Source organism: Archocentrus centrarchus, chromosome 14 (assembly GCF_007364275.1).
Source record: "Archocentrus centrarchus isolate MPI-CPG fArcCen1 chromosome 14, fArcCen1, whole genome shotgun sequence".
In the NCBI taxonomy this organism is placed as follows: Eukaryota; Metazoa; Chordata; class Actinopteri; order Cichliformes; family Cichlidae; genus Archocentrus; species Archocentrus centrarchus.
The window spans coordinates 25,512,472-25,528,254 of record NC_044359.1 but is presented as its reverse complement, the minus strand read 5'-3'; the positions used below and the strand labels follow the sequence as shown (position 1 = coordinate 25,528,254).

The 15,783-nt window shown below is 40.9% G+C and overlaps 1 protein-coding gene across 1 annotated transcript in view; it reads right to left on the bottom strand.

The window, feature by feature from the left end:
* The window catches only part of ubl3a (ubiquitin-like 3a), a 35,915-nt gene extending 22,801 nt beyond the window's left edge, over positions 1–13,114 (bottom strand). Inside the window, exon 1 of the mRNA XM_030746114.1 lies at positions 12,401–13,114. Coding sequence (XP_030601974.1) covers positions 12,401–12,427 — 27 coding nt within the window. The 5' untranslated portion in view covers positions 12,428–13,114. The remainder of the gene's footprint in view (positions 1–12,400) is intronic.
* Positions 13,115–15,783: the final 2,669 nt, after the last annotated feature.

The following is a 15,783-nucleotide window of genomic DNA, read 5'->3' as shown; positions in this document are numbered from 1 at the left end:
CGTGATGCTGAGTGTGTGTAGAAGAGAAAATGTGCATGTGAATGTGTCTGAGTGTGTGTCTGTTGCAGGGAAAGAGAGGGAGGCACACAGAGAGAGAGAGAGCTGGCAAGCTAAAATGCCCTCTGTGCTGGAATTTACCAGATGGTACTGGACAGAAACCACGGCTATGACACACACACACACACACACACACACACACACACACAGAGTACAATATCTGAGCCTATTCAAGAATGAAAATTAAAGTAATTTATTACATTTTTGACACAAAAATATGCAGTAAGAAACCAAATAATTATAAAACAAGCCTAAAGCAAATTTTAAACTTAGGTCGTCTGGGTGTTTGCAATTAAAAATGGACTATTAAGCACTCACAATATTACCAATGCAACTAGCGCTAAGCCTCATAAAGCTAGACACAAGCTTGCAAGAGTAGGCACATTAGAGATTTGAGGGTGAACAAATTACCATACAATGCTGTATAAGATAATGTAATCTAATGAAAGAGCCTTACAACAACAGCTCTGCGATGAATGTTATCACCATCAAGCCAGCAGTGCTCATTTGCCGTTTGCTGGAATGTCTACATTTATGTTTAGTCTCATTTTTTGAGACAGGTTGTGGTATTGTTGTGTTAGATAATACTGCAGTGGATGCCACTACAGCTCACCAGGTTGAGAAGGGGGGCCAAAGGCCAGAAGGCTATTTCAGAGACCCCACCCCCCCCACCCCCGGGCCATTCAGCTGCATGTTTTCCCCCACTCTCTCTCCCAGCTTTCCTGACCACTTTCAAATGCCCTGTCATAATAAAGGGTAAAGAGCCCCAAAAAAATAACACTTTGGTTAGAAACACTATACTGTGTACATTTTACAATATAATCCATTTACTTACATCACAAACAATAGTTTAAACACATAGATTCTAAACTTCCACTAATCTCAATAGAAATCTTCTATAATCGTATTTAAGTGAAAATACAATAAAAACAAATTACTAATCTGATCAAAGCAAACATAAAATTAGTGCATGGCTCTTTGTGTCTGCAGAATGTGACACACACACTGATAGGGGTTTCCTTTTTTTTTTTTTTCCATTGTTCTGGTTAGGGCTTTTATCCACCGCTTATGCTCAACAGGAAAAAGGAAGCCTCTGTGGGGAGACAGTGGAGACAACCAGTTACACAAGCAACAACAGGAAGGCACCAGACAGCGACAGAGGGGGAGGGGATTCAAGATCTTTCATACTGTTCTAATAGAGAACAGCGCATAGTATGGATATGGATAGCATGATCAGCTAATGAGAGCTGTTTATGGGGCAATGTGCTGGCTGTAATGTGACCAGAATCAAGATGGTTGCTTAGAGGTTTCACAATAAGAGAGTCTGCATTGCACATAACAAACCTGGGATGAAAAGAAGTGGCTTAAGATGCAGAAGTAGGTTAACCATTTGAGAATGAAGAACATCACGTCTCAGTGCAGAGTGCTGTTTATTCAACACTGTGACCTTTAGAGTCAAAATCAAACAGGACTACTGTGACTGAGCCTTACTGGCTCTTCTAAACTTTAAACTGCACTGTACTATGAACTGTAACTCTACTGACATCAGCTGACTGAGCAGTCTGCGCTAAATGAAAGTCAGCTAAACTTAGCTCAAATGTGCCAGCTTTACACAGACAAGCATGTGAGCTTTCAAGTGCCACTAGCCTGAAGCACTAATTTAGGGGCTGCTAAAAACTGTATATCTGACACATAGCAGCCACTTCACAGAAATGTGTAATTAGACAAAACCGTGGTTGATATCTGATGTCTTGTATTCAAGTCAAAGTTCTCCTGTTTCCTTCGACATAAACGGTTGTTTCTCATTACCAGAAACTGAGGGGAAACAAAACAATTCAAAAGCCCTCAATCACTTTAGTTCAAGGTCCAATGCTTCATTACTTCTAGCTAGTTTGGATAAGAACACACATACACACAACCAGCCCCTGCTGGGATCATCAGAGATCTTCAAGTGCTCCATAGCATCAAACGCATGCACGCACACATGCATGCATGCACACGCACGCACACACCTCTTTAACTCATCTATGACCTCTGCCTCTTTATTCCTCATTGCCCATTTCCACCATCTGTGTCTGTGTGAATATATTAAAACCAGAAAGACGCAAGAAGGATGCAAAAGACACTGATTATATTACTCTTTAATTTGACATCATGACAACCAAAAACAAGCCAAAAAAATATCCTGCCAAATTTCTGTTACATCCTGTTCAGCATAAGCTCAGCATTAAGAACACTATCCCGTAAACAAACACACAGGAGTTAGTCTTGGTTGGCTTGATGTAAGGACTGAAGTTACAGAGGGCTTTTCAGCAGCTGAGACAAAAAGTTCAGATGGTGGAGAAATATTTTCTAGCTTGAGCCACTCATTTTTCCCCCTTTGTTTATTATCACAAAGGTCATGTTCTGGGGATCTTTGGAGTTTATTTGAAAAAAGCAAAGTGGTTGTTTAATCACTTAATCAATTATCAAACAACCACAACAGCAAAAGTGCTTACAGAAACCATCATCAGTCAATGCCTCTACTAGCTATTATACAATTAAGATAGTGAAAACATGGCTGCTCCTAGGGGTGGACCCATCTGATGATCGCAGATGATCTAAATATGAGTCACCCAGAAGTTGGACAGGCTCTTAACTCCAGTGTCTCAGACTGCAGCTGGTGATGGTAGTCCTGGTTCTGCTCTCCAGGAGATGCCCTACAACCTGGAGGACCGCTTCAACCACCACGCTGAGAGCTGGTTCATTGCCACACAATGACTACATTCGCCAGCTGCAGTCAAAGATGATGATGCTGAAGTCCACCTGCGTGAATGAAACTGAGGGCCATCACAACAGTGACCCTACTGACTTGTTCTGTAAACCCACATCCTGAAACAAGCATCAAAACACAAGGCATGAATTGCCACTTGGGGGCAGAAGTTTCAGAATAAATTCAGAGCCAAAATGATGCAGATTTGTCAGTTGAGCTGATGTTAAAAGTTTTGTATCCAGGCAACCATATGTACAACTAATAATCAGATCTCATGGGGTCATCTAAATCTGTTGGGAGAACAGTGATTCAGATCTTGGATCTTGACTAATACATAAAATCATCTTCTTTTGGCAAATTGCCCTCCCCAAGCTGCTTCTGAGCCGTGCTGAGGTGGGTTCATTTACAAAAGCTTTGTCAAGACTTTTACATTTTGAAAGCACAGAAAGGAAAATCTATTATTGACAGCCACAGCAGAGTAAAAGTCTGGTTTAAAAGACATGCGTTTGAAGACCTGAGGTCAGCGGATCCTTTTGGAACATCCAGTCAATGAGGCTTAACCTTTGGATGACTGCTCTATGGCTCATGCCTCCCCTGTCTGGGGCCCAAAGAGTTTCAACACTGACCCTCTAATTCTCTCGGTACGTATTGTCTGTCTGACTGCTCTGGCACAGGACATTCAAATATCAGGACAGATTTAAGTACCGATTTAGAAACAGCAGCTTGTCCAGAAATGTATAAAGAAGAGGGACATCTGATTCATGCTCGCTTCAATTAAGTTAAATTCAATTCAGTTTATTGTCATCACACAAAGCAGAGCCAGGATAATTAAATTTGCAGCATCGATCAGAGGACACAGCAACACGACAAGTGCAGAGAACGAAACCTTTGACGGCTAAAATAAAAAGGAACAGAAATACAATATTCTCCACAAAATTAACATACAACAGAATACATGATACAATAAAGATAAAATAGACTAATTAGTTTATTAGGAGCCTGCTATTACTGATAAGTTGGCAGAGAATGGCAGTTTCTGACCCAGTCATTCCATAACATGATAAAGAGACAGTGCAGACAGACACACACACACACACACACACACACACACACACACACACACACACACACACACACACAGTGTGTGATGGCAGAGTAAAGCTTTAACATAAATGTCCCCTCAGCTGGAAATTGTTTCCAGTGCAGCTGAAAGACCGCTTTTATTGAGCTAGTTAAACACCCCAACCCATCTCCCATTTCTCCTACACAAAACCATGCACACACTTACAAATAAATCCAAGGTATTTTTTCCATTTTTTCTTTTACATCTATTTAATTTATACAGAAAAAACAACAGTGTCATTTTTACGTAAAGTCTGCCTTGTGCAATGTCTTATGAATGACATTAACTATAAAACACAGAATGAGCAAACTCAGTTTGTAAATGCAGTGAATACCAGCTTTAAACCTGAAATAAATGTACTACATGCACTAACAATTGTGAATGAACAGAATTTTGATGAGAAAAGAAAAATACAAAAGCTTCCAGTCTGCATTAATGATTCACATTAATTCACATTGTCGGTTGGGAAAAATGACAATGGGTAGAATATTTAATGATGCTATCATGCCCCTTTACACAACTGCTTCGGGTGGTTGAGAAAACAATATAAATGAACAAAAGGTTTTCACTTCACTTCCTTTCACAAAACAAGACTTTCTAAGTAAAGCACATTATAATGAGCTGCTCATCAGACTGCTCATCTTCCTTTTTACGTGCAACTCTGCGGCCCTTTCTCAACTCACGTTTCTTTTCTTTCTTTTCAGCTTCTTAATTCAGCCAGCTGAAATATGAATTTCATTTCTTTAGTATTAGGCGGTAACTCATCTTCTCCTTATCTTTCTTCTACCATTAAGCTGCTGTTTCCATGTTAACTTAGATGTACTGCGGTCTCATCTTTAATAATATTTCTGGGTTTATGGTGGTTTAAATGAGATGAAGAATAGTGATGGGATTGCGCATTTGTGTATTTTTCCACCAGAGTTATATTTGTGCCACCGTGGGATGGGCCTTCAGCAGCGTCATGTTAGGAGACGCAATCTACAGGAAATATAATTGAATATATTATTTGCATTTGCATGATGACAGAATGACACAGTCTTTTGCATGGCTAGCCAGTGACATAAGGCATTAAATGATGCAGTGCCAGCAGCACAGGAACAACATCATTACATTGTAAACAATGGCTTTTTGAATCCAGCCCAGTTTGTCCTGGGATCTGGAGCAAAAGTGAACTGGCGTGGGTGTTCCTCCGCTGGCAACACCAACAGCAAATACGTCATACGTAACAGCAAGAACAGGTTGTGCTTTTGCTGCTTTCTTCATGCAAATGTGCGCAAGCATACATTTGTCAAAAAATAAACACACATATCAAAAGCAGCTGCAAGCACACGGGGGATTAATTTGTTGTGTTAGCGAGCGTTTGTGTATCATTCACTCACTCATACCCACTCATTTGTGTCATGCTTGGACTTTGTACCATTTGGCATAAAAGCGTAAGAGCGTCCCTGGTTGACTTTTGTCCTGAGGTGTTTCGTGTCCAGCATGAGATCTCAGCAGATCTCAGCGCCAAGGAATCAGAGTTAGCACATCACTATTATTGCTCCTAGGATACAAACATTAAGGACTCAAGGCACACAAACAGAATAATATACAGTTTTGTATCTTCAATTTCAGTTTTGTTTCAGTAATTTAACAGAGCTGGTTTCCTCATTTCAGTTTAGCTTTTATGGTTTCAGTTAGTTTCATTTGTTTCAGTGTTGGTCGTTATTTTTCTTGTCATGACAAAAGGTGGTTAAGTGACACCTAAGATACAAACACGTCACTCAGGGTCATGTAGACATCTCAGGCTCAATAAACATATGCAACAAATCCTCCTCTGGCTGGCCGTGATGACAAATTTAACTAAAAATAAATAAATTATAATAAAATGTCTTCATGTTTTATATAACTAAAGTTTGTTACATGCAGCAGTTGCCTGCTTACTATTAAGAGGATCAGAATCATAAATGTAGACCTGTTTCATCTTGAATTACCACCAGCCCCCACTCGCCCCCAAAAATGATGAAGCAGTTCAACACATTCCTCAGCCTGTGCAAAGCCATACCTGCCAACACCAACTGCTGAAAAAAGGAGGATTTTCTAATGGAATAATTCCTTATCCCAACACAAGCACACTCTGCCTTTTTCCTTAGAAATCCTCTAGGTTACTTACACAACTACTCCCTATTTTCTAGTCATTCTGATTGAAAATGCAAACCAACAAAAGAGACGGTCTCACTTTCAAGCCTGGGGAGTGAGGGAATCTAAAAGCTGGCTTAAGATATACTTTGTGAAATCTGTGCCAATCCTAAATTAAAAAAAAAAAAATCTAACTTCAAAATTCATTTTAAGGAGACAAACTAGGAAGAATTACTTATGTGGAACAACCCTATCAGTTTTTAATTGTGGGTCCTAAAAGGAGTCGATTCCCATGTTAAAACTGCCAACTTTACAGCCTTAGAAAGTATGCTTATGGCCTGATACAAAATACAGTTTGGGGCTGTATGAACAGTTTCCCCTCATAAAAACTGAGCAGGATATTTTTTTTTTTTTATGTCATCCACCTGGATAATTTAGTGGCATGGCAACGTTGATTTGACAGGTATCCCATCAAAGTCAACTGCTAGGCCTCGTCTACATACTTCCAGTTATTAAATCAGACCTCTTCTGTGCTGTGGAACCCTTTTAGACCTTTTTTTTAATGGCTTATCTGATGGATTTTGTGGTTTGATGTTTATACTTCAGTTTTAGTGAGTGAAATTTTACATAGTATTTTATTAGTTTGTTACTTAGCACTAATTAGCCACTATGTGCATGTCTGTGTTGCACTGAAACAGTTTATGAACGCAGCTTGTTAACCAAAGACAATGATGATGTCACGGATGCTACATCCATCCTTTATACTGTCTATGCATATTACATGCAAGTTCTTCAGTCCATCATTGACATATAGTCTACAGTATTCACTTACACTACTAGCTTAGCTCTACTATACTCTGCACCTCTAGGAAAAAAAATTCACAGCTTTTTGAAAACTTACATTTACAAGCTCTTGAAAATTCAATATTTTGGACATTTTACATTAACAAAGACAGTATTGTTCAACAGAATCAGATGCCATTGGAAGCAGGCATGAAAGCTGGGAGAAGGGGATGCAGGAACACTGACAAGTAACACCAGATCTTTGCAGCACATTCACAGGATGCACATGGCTAGGCACAATGAGGAACACACAGGCAAACGCGAGCAAGAAAAACAGTTACATAAGCAATCAATGGATGAGAGGTTCTCAATTGGACTTCCTGTTGGTGTTGTAGACATGCATCAATACAATTAAATTACCTCTATAGAGAGGACTGCTGGGCATATACATTGACAAAAGCTTTTCTAATATCATTAACTGTAAATACAACTACAAAGAGCAATGCAGTCCATTTTGCAGCGGCAGAGCACCACCTTACAGATGAACACTAAATACTGCAACACAGTCCACAGACAGATCATCAAAAACCTTAACAGCTGTTTTTAGTTTTCCAATCCCATCAATCAAAATATGGACTAAACGTATATGCCAATCTGTCCCCATTTCCTGACAGGCTTGAAGTAAATAAGAATCAAGCACACAGCTCCTGCACCTTCACAACTGCCATCAGAACTGTCCATGCCTCTGCAAGGCCCGCATGTGACAATGTCAGAGTCAATATGTCAACTGCATGGGGGGGGGAGGCCAAGATGATGTAATCCTGATCTGTGACTCAAGACTGGCAACACATGGCATTGGTAACACACACATCTCCACTGACACGCTTTCTTCAACTGGCGCTGTCAGGATTCAGTCATGTTCTCGCTCCCTCTGAAAGTGTCAATCAAAGTCTTGTTAGCAACTCCGGCCTGAGGCGGAGAACGCCTGCAGACCTCTTTACATCTCCACGACATACGTGCTGAGTTAAGCTCAAGCTGGATTGGGACTGGGAGCAAAGTTTTCAGCAGCAAGGATTCCCCACCCATTGTTTCTCTCATCCCTCATCTGCCACCAACACACAGCTGGCCTCTGACCCTGACCTTTGACTTCTCTCTGTGTGTGTGTGTGTGTGTGTGTGTGTGTGTGTGTGTGTGTGTGTGTGTGTGTGTGTGTGTGTGTGTGTGTGTGTGTGTGTGTGTGTGTCCAAAGTGGGTCAGTGAACTGGTTTTAGTAGATTTATCCATACTGATACCAGTGAACAAATCCACTATTCAGTATTTGTTTACTTCAAACATAGTCACAATTGCACAATTAAAACAATCACAATATTATAAATAGCAATAAGCATTTAGCCATTTATCAATTAATTAATAAGTCAATAGCCAGAACAAAGAAAAAATAATAAGTAGAAGAAAGTCGTTTATGCAAATGTGTGAGAGTTTGCTCATCTTTTCCTCCTCGGTGAGAAAACTGAATATCTTGTTTTTCCCTTAGGCTCTGTGAATGTGGAATGTGTTTTGTTTTATTTTTTACACCATTTTCTATTTTTATAGTCTTAATAAATGCTCAGTTAATTAAAAAAACTTACAAAGTTTCAATAATTGCTGTAACAAACAAATTAAGTCAACCACACACTGCTGGCCACGTACACTAACTTCAACGTCTCCATCAAAAGACACCAGCAGCATTTCCACGCAAAAACAGAAGACCTCATTAACTTTAGAGGCTCATGCAGATGTTTTTGTGTTTTTGTTTGGCAACATAAATGACAGAAATGAATGATAACGAGGTCTTTCAAGTCAAAAGTAGTCAGTCCAGGGCGGTTTGGTTTCTACTAAGAATGCCTCCTGGGCGGCTTCCTCAATGTTTTCCGGGCACGCCCAACCGAGAGGAAACCCCGGGGTACCGGAAAATGCTGCTTAGCCTGCTACCACCTCAATCCAACTCCTGAGAGGCAGAAGAGAACGGATGAATGTTGTTTGAAGGGTTAGAACTGTGCTGTACCACCTGGTTTGTTTGAGTCAGAACTGCCTCCTCCAACACAAATTAACATGTTCTCGCCACTGCACAAATGACGGGGTGTTTGAATACTACACTCATAGTGTGAGTGAGTATGTGCGATCGCAGTCTTTATTTCTTCATATCAGCTCATAGCAGGATCGCATGTGTTCCTTGTAGTAGTAACCTCTTCTGACCGGGAAGAAGAACCAAACAGTTATTTTAATTTTTTTTAAACTATTTCTTTTAATGCCAATCAAATGGCTATTTTTTTCCTGATTAACTGGTTACTTGATAAGATAGGTGGAAAATGTCCATTGCAAGTTCTTAAAGACAGCGGATGACTTCAAGTTCCCCTTTGCCTGAAAAATACTACAAAACAACAAAAAGCAACATTTTCGTTTTAAAATAGAGGCCAAAACATTTTTAGTTGATCAGCTAAATGATTAATTCACCGACCTGGGGAAGCACCCTTCACTGACCAAGTCACCGCTCTCTTCTGCATCACTGACAGAAATCCGAGCTATGAGCAGTGCTTAAGAAGTCTGGAAACAGGTTAAACCAAAACTTCCTGTGGTTGATGGCTTATAATAAGCATTAGCATGCAAATGCTGTTGTTTCATGAACTGTTACACTGCATGGAGCTGGAGCTCCCCATCCTGCCTGCTGAGCCGGGACATATCGAAAGCAGTGATGTTTGAAATTCAGTCTCTGCTCTGTGGGCCTTTCAGTCTTGTCTGCCGTGTATTCATTCAGCTCGGCTTATCTGAACAGGGGCGCTTATATCTTCTCCTCTATCCCGCTACTCTCTGTCTCTCGTCTTGCCTTGTTGCCACAACACATACCTGCAGTGCACAAAGACCCATCCCTCTACATACTTTCTCACACACACACACACACACACTTCACATCCCAGCGTCTCACTGTTGCCATGGGGACTATTTCAACCCTGTCAGCACTTCTAAGATCTGCCCAGAGAGGTAATTTGCCCCTCTCCCCATGCCCCGCAGTCTTTCTCTCTGTCCCCTCCTCCTCTTCTTCTCCCATTCGAAGATGGGGAAAAAAAAATCCCATCCTCCATTCTCGAGAGGCATGACTATTGCTTCTCCTATTCTCTCTGTCAGATTCATTCACCCACAGTGTTTGGCACCAGCAATCTCCTCTCCTCCTACTCTCACTCCCACTCTATACAGCCTTTATAAGGCTGTGTGTATACACTTGCTTCTTCCTCGGGCTGAGTGAAAGTTGGGGGGGGGGGGCTTGGGGAGAATGTGCATCTGCTGCTGATTTCAGCCACACAAGATCAGCTAAGTGCTGAGAGCTGAGATTTCCCCCCCAATTTCCGTGGGGAGCACGAGGAGCGAGTTTGATGTATAGACTGAGCCACACCACAAAGGGAAGCAGTTGTGAAGATTAGAAAACCTGAATCGTCTTACTTATGTGCAGAATCTGACCTTCATGTTTCTTCTGCAGACATTTTAATAGCATAAGCCTGGAGCTGGAATGAATAAAACCGATTTAAAGCCAAGTTTGAAAGTTGGCAGCTGGGGAAAAAAAAAGGATTACTACTTTAAAGAAGTGAAAAGAATATTATTACTCTACCTCAGAAGAAATGAACTTTATGGCCGGCACTGCCGATAAATGATGCAATAATAATGTGATACTTCCCCAACGGGGAAATTCTCAGAGAACAAATCAGGCTGAGCCATAAACCAGCTGGCAGGGATTCACTGAGTTACTTAAAGACAATTTAGAAGGAGGCTTGAGGCTGAAAACCAAAGTTCACTGGTTGAACAATGCTATTGTGCTATTAAAATAGTAATAATAATAATAATAATCTATACAACCAGAGACACAGTGACATAACATTTTAGTATTCAGCTTTCAGTTCTTTACAGGTCAGAAAATGAAAGATCTGGCTCATGATTGTGTCTATATTCTGTGAGAATCCCTTCCTTGCCATTCTACACTTTTAGGTGCATTAACTCAGACTGGAACACATATACACAGTGGATGTCTCACTTACTTCCACACAGCGTTATCCAAATATCCTGACAGCATAATGGACCTGCTGCTCAGGGGATCAGCTGAACTTGGACAGGCCGAAGCAGGGCCACAGCTGGGATAGCTGATCTCTTGGAGGGGCATATTACGTGGTTTATCCTTTCTATACATAGACCTGTAAGCATTCTTAGTGCCACCGCACACTAGCAGCAAAGATAATGGCAATAAAACTGTCATACCCGTGAGAAAGGGAAGGGAAGCATTACGTCTAAAGACCGCACTTTGTATGGCTTTTAATTTGTGGTATTGGCGATGCACGGGAAGCTGACGGAGAGCTCATAATGCACACAACAGCCAGTAAGCTAGTGTAAAACAAGTTAAGATGTCATGTGAGGAAAGTGACTGAAAGGTCTACATCAGTAGCGATGCCATGCTGCTGCATGACATTGGTCTCATAAATCCCCGGGTCCTTGCAGCCATGTTTTCTGTGATGCTGGAGGGTCACAAAACTTCAACAGCAGACATCAGTGATGGTACAAGGCCTTAATTTGATGAAGGCATGGTGAGCAGATTCGAGTGGAACGCCGCTGATGGATGAGTGGGAAGTATCGTCAAACTGGGAGACACAGAGCAATCGCAATGCAATAAATCTTACCAAAATAATTAAAAGTATCTGTTCCCACAAGATCGTGCTGGTGGTTTTTTGCAGTTTTAGCTTGTTTTTACAAATGTTCACGTCTTCTTTTCAGTGAAGACTTTGTGTTTTAAAATGTACTGATCTCTTGAAACTTGCTTGAGTGTGGTCTGTTTAATTTCATCTAACTTTCCAGGATAAACTAAACTACTAAACTAAACTTGCTTGAGCGTCTGCAACTAAATTGTTCTTTTGCCATAAAAACACAAATATGTTCAATTCACAGAGAAAAGCAGCAAATTCTGATTTTTCTAAAGTTTTTTTTTTTTCCCTTTTCTTTTTATTCCCTTGATGGATAACTATTCAAAACTGGCAGCTAATGTCCTCGATCAACTCCCCGATATATCGTGTAGCCTCTGATGAACATGAAAGTCCACATTCCTTTCTGGCAAACCTGCATGTTCTTCATGAGCCTGCTCAAACTTTTTTAAGTTGGATACAAATGCCTCACCACAGCATGATGTTTATAAAATGAAGGTACACTTGGTGAAGCATTATAAAGTTTCAAAAGCCACTTAGTGGCTGTCTAAAACTTCACAACGCGTATTTTTAAACAGTCAGCAAAACAATAGTTAAACTTCCGTTTGTTTTTTTTCCTCAAGGAACTCTGGAGAACCAACTGTGAGCAGGGACAGCGGTGCGTTGTTACTCAGATATAAAGGCTTCCATACAGCTGTGTGTAGAAACTGAATTAATAAAAGCAGAAGTAGCAGTAGTGAACCGCACACTCAGACATGCAGCTCTGGTCCGCTTTCAGGTCCAAACCCTGAGGAAATGAATGGCTGTGAATGCTAAACAGAGGAGGAGCTGACAGGCATTTATTTCTCTTACCATGTCCGCTGGGGTGCTGCCCGTCATCGTGAAGGTTCTGCCGGTACTCGGAGGTGTTCAAACGCACATACACCCAAGCGCGCGCGCACACACACACACGCGCACACACACACACACAACTCTCCCTCGCAGGACAGATGCCGATATCCCCTCTTTTTTTCTCTCGTCCTTGTAAAAAAGCTCCAATAAACGCGTCCTTGTCGGATTTTAAAGCAGGAAACAAAATTTATTCCCGGCGACTTGCTCGCTCTCTCTCTCTCTGAGGTAGTCGAGACGTCTGAAAATGCCTCTTCCTCTCTATTGCACAATCATTTCGTTAATTTCCCTCCCACACAGTTCACCGATTTAGGAAAGATACTTAAGATTAGAGGGGCAAGCTGTCGACCCGAGGGCCTCCTTTGACCCTCAAACATCAACAATATCCTGATTCAGAAAAGGTGCCTACGCCATGCGAAAAACCCAACACTGCTGCTGGCACATCCGGACACGGACCTTTTTCTCTCTGGATGGAAAAAGAACAAAAAACATCCGCAAGGTTAACGGCTGCCGTCCGCTTACACACTCGGACACGTCCGCCGGTCGGTGCAAAAAGACGAAACGGTGATATGAGTCGGTGCTTCTCTTTAAAACGCGTGTGTGACCGCTGTTGGCGTTACAGACTGCACTGCTGCACCTTTCGGACCCCTTCAGCTGTCACTCTACTGCCCCAAATCCGAGTAAAGCTGGGAAATGATCCGGAGCATCCGGTCACAGCTTTCAAAATAAAACAATTTAATTCTTTGACGGTATTTTTGTGAAAGTTTATTTTTTAATTCATTTGAAAAAAATGAAAGCGTGGCAGTAGTCTAGCATTCTGGGCTATCTATCTATCTATCTATCTATCTATCTATCTATCTATCTATCTATCTATCTATCTATCTATCTATCTATTAGCACTTGTAGTACAATTGTTATTATTATCATTAATTGTTAGTTTGTTTTATTAATACAGAGGAGCTGTACAATAAAAAAAAAAATAATAATAAAAAAAAGCGAACTTACATATAGAACCAGGGCCTGAAAATACCCAATGTCCCCATTTCAAGAGAAAAGTGAACCATTATCCCAAACTGGCCACAGTGGTTATGCATGTTCTCAATCTTATTTATTCCATCCATCTGATTATTCTTCTGCAAGTCGATCGGCCAACACTGAGAGGCAGACAGCCATTCATTCTCACCTGTGGCCAGTTTACCTGACCCATGCATGTCTTTGGACTGTGGGAGCAACCTGGAGTACCCGGGGAGAACCCATGCGCATGCAAACTCCATCCAGAAGGGCCTCCGTAGGTCGGTGGATTTGAACCCAAGACCTTCTTGCTGTGAGGCAACAGTGCTAATCACTGCACCACCATACTGCCAAATTGATAATAATAATAACAACAATAATATAGTAGTACTGGTAGTAGAGTGTTAGTATAAAAGAGAAAGACATAGGCTTAACATCTTGGTTGATGTGACTGACATAGTAAAGAATAGTAATAAAATCGCAATTTATTCAGAAATGTTTAATAGAGTTTTCAGGATTCATTTTTGTTTTATTTTGAAGTCAATATTATTTTATATCCGGGTGTCTGCGCTGCTTGATACAGCCGTTTTTACGAACATGGCGTCAGTGTCCAGGTTGGGGGTGGGTCAGGGAAGTGAGTGTTGAACCTAGTCAATAAAAGTCGTTGACACTGTGGATTGGAAGACAGCGCAGTGCAGTTTGGTGGAAGAATAACCAATACCACAGAGAAGAGGGGCAAAGGTGGAAATTTGTTAGGCTGTATCCAATCTTTTACAGATGGTTATTCTTCTTATTCTTCAGTTGTTTTTATTTTGAAAATCGTAGTTACCAAAGCCTTTGTTAATCATTTGTCACTAATTAAATTAAGAGACCCCTGCTCCTGCTGATTAGTAAAGCAAAAACCTTTCTTGGCCAGTGCCCCTCTGGAAAGGTTAAAGGTCAGGGAATCAGGCTTGTACAGTTTTCACTTGCAAACATGACTGACTGACATCACTTCCATTAGTGAGCTGTAACTTAGACGATGAGACAGGGCAACAAGGATCCTCCTTTAATGACTCAATCAAAAAATCAGGGATTCAACACATGGCGAGAGTACAGAGTTGTGAGGATGCAGTACTGTGTATTTTATGTTTAACATTATTAGTATTATATATAATAAATAGAATATTCAACAAGTAATGTGATTAAGATGTGGAAAAAAGCATGAGAGTTTTATAATATGGAATCAATATAGCTGTCAGGCTATTTATAGCATGCATCTATTACATGTAATATAATATCCTGTCCTTGATGGAGTGCTCCGCATTGTATGTGTTCTTGTGCATGCGTGTGTATGCATGTGTATGCGCGTGTGCGCGCACACTTGTGTGGCCCTCTTTCCGTCAGGGGTCGAGATGCGTATCGGCAGCAGGTCTGTCATCTCTCTAGTGGACTGAATGAAATCCATTGTGGCATCAGGAGAGGCTTTTTCTCAGAGATCTACTGGATTAACTACCTAATCTCCCCACTATAAAGAGAGAGTGGAGAGGGCAAGTGAGTTACACGCACGTGTGCACACATACATACACACACGTGCACACACACACACACACACACAAATGTAAGCATGCCTGCACAAGCACTTTGAAGTGTGAAAGTGGTTTTGTTTGTTGTGTTTTCAAAATTAAGGTCAGTGTGTGATTTTCACCAAGCAAAGAAGAGCACCGACTAACGATTACTGTCACTGTCAAGTCACGGCTTGATTATTTTCTAATTGACTGATAATTATGTGATATATAAAATGACAGAAATGTTAGACAAATTGATTGCAAATCACAACTTCCAGAGGCTCAAGATGATGGCTTCTAGTTCCTTGATTTGCCTTAACCCTCTCACAAAAACCGTCACATTTTAGAAGCTTAATAAGTGTCATTTTGCTATTGATTATATCATAGATACATGCCACACATACACTCCTGGGTCACTTTATTAGGTACATCTAACACAAGTATCTAATAAGACAGTCATACGGCAGCAACTCGGCGCATTTATGCTTGTAAAAAAGGCAGCCTCAGCATCAGAATAGGAAGAAAGGTGACTTTGAACGTGGCCTTATCGTTGGTGCAGGATGGGTTGTTCTGAGTATTTCAGAAACTGCTGAACTACTAGGATTTTCCCACACAACCATCTCTAGAGTTTACAGAGGATGGTCCAAAAAAGGAAAAATATTCAGTGAGTGGCAGTTCTCTGGGTGAAAATATAAAATATAACGTTAAAACAGAAATTTTCACACAGATAGAGACAGAATTTGGTGCAAACAACATCAAAACACGCCAACTGCCTTGGCTAATGGTGGT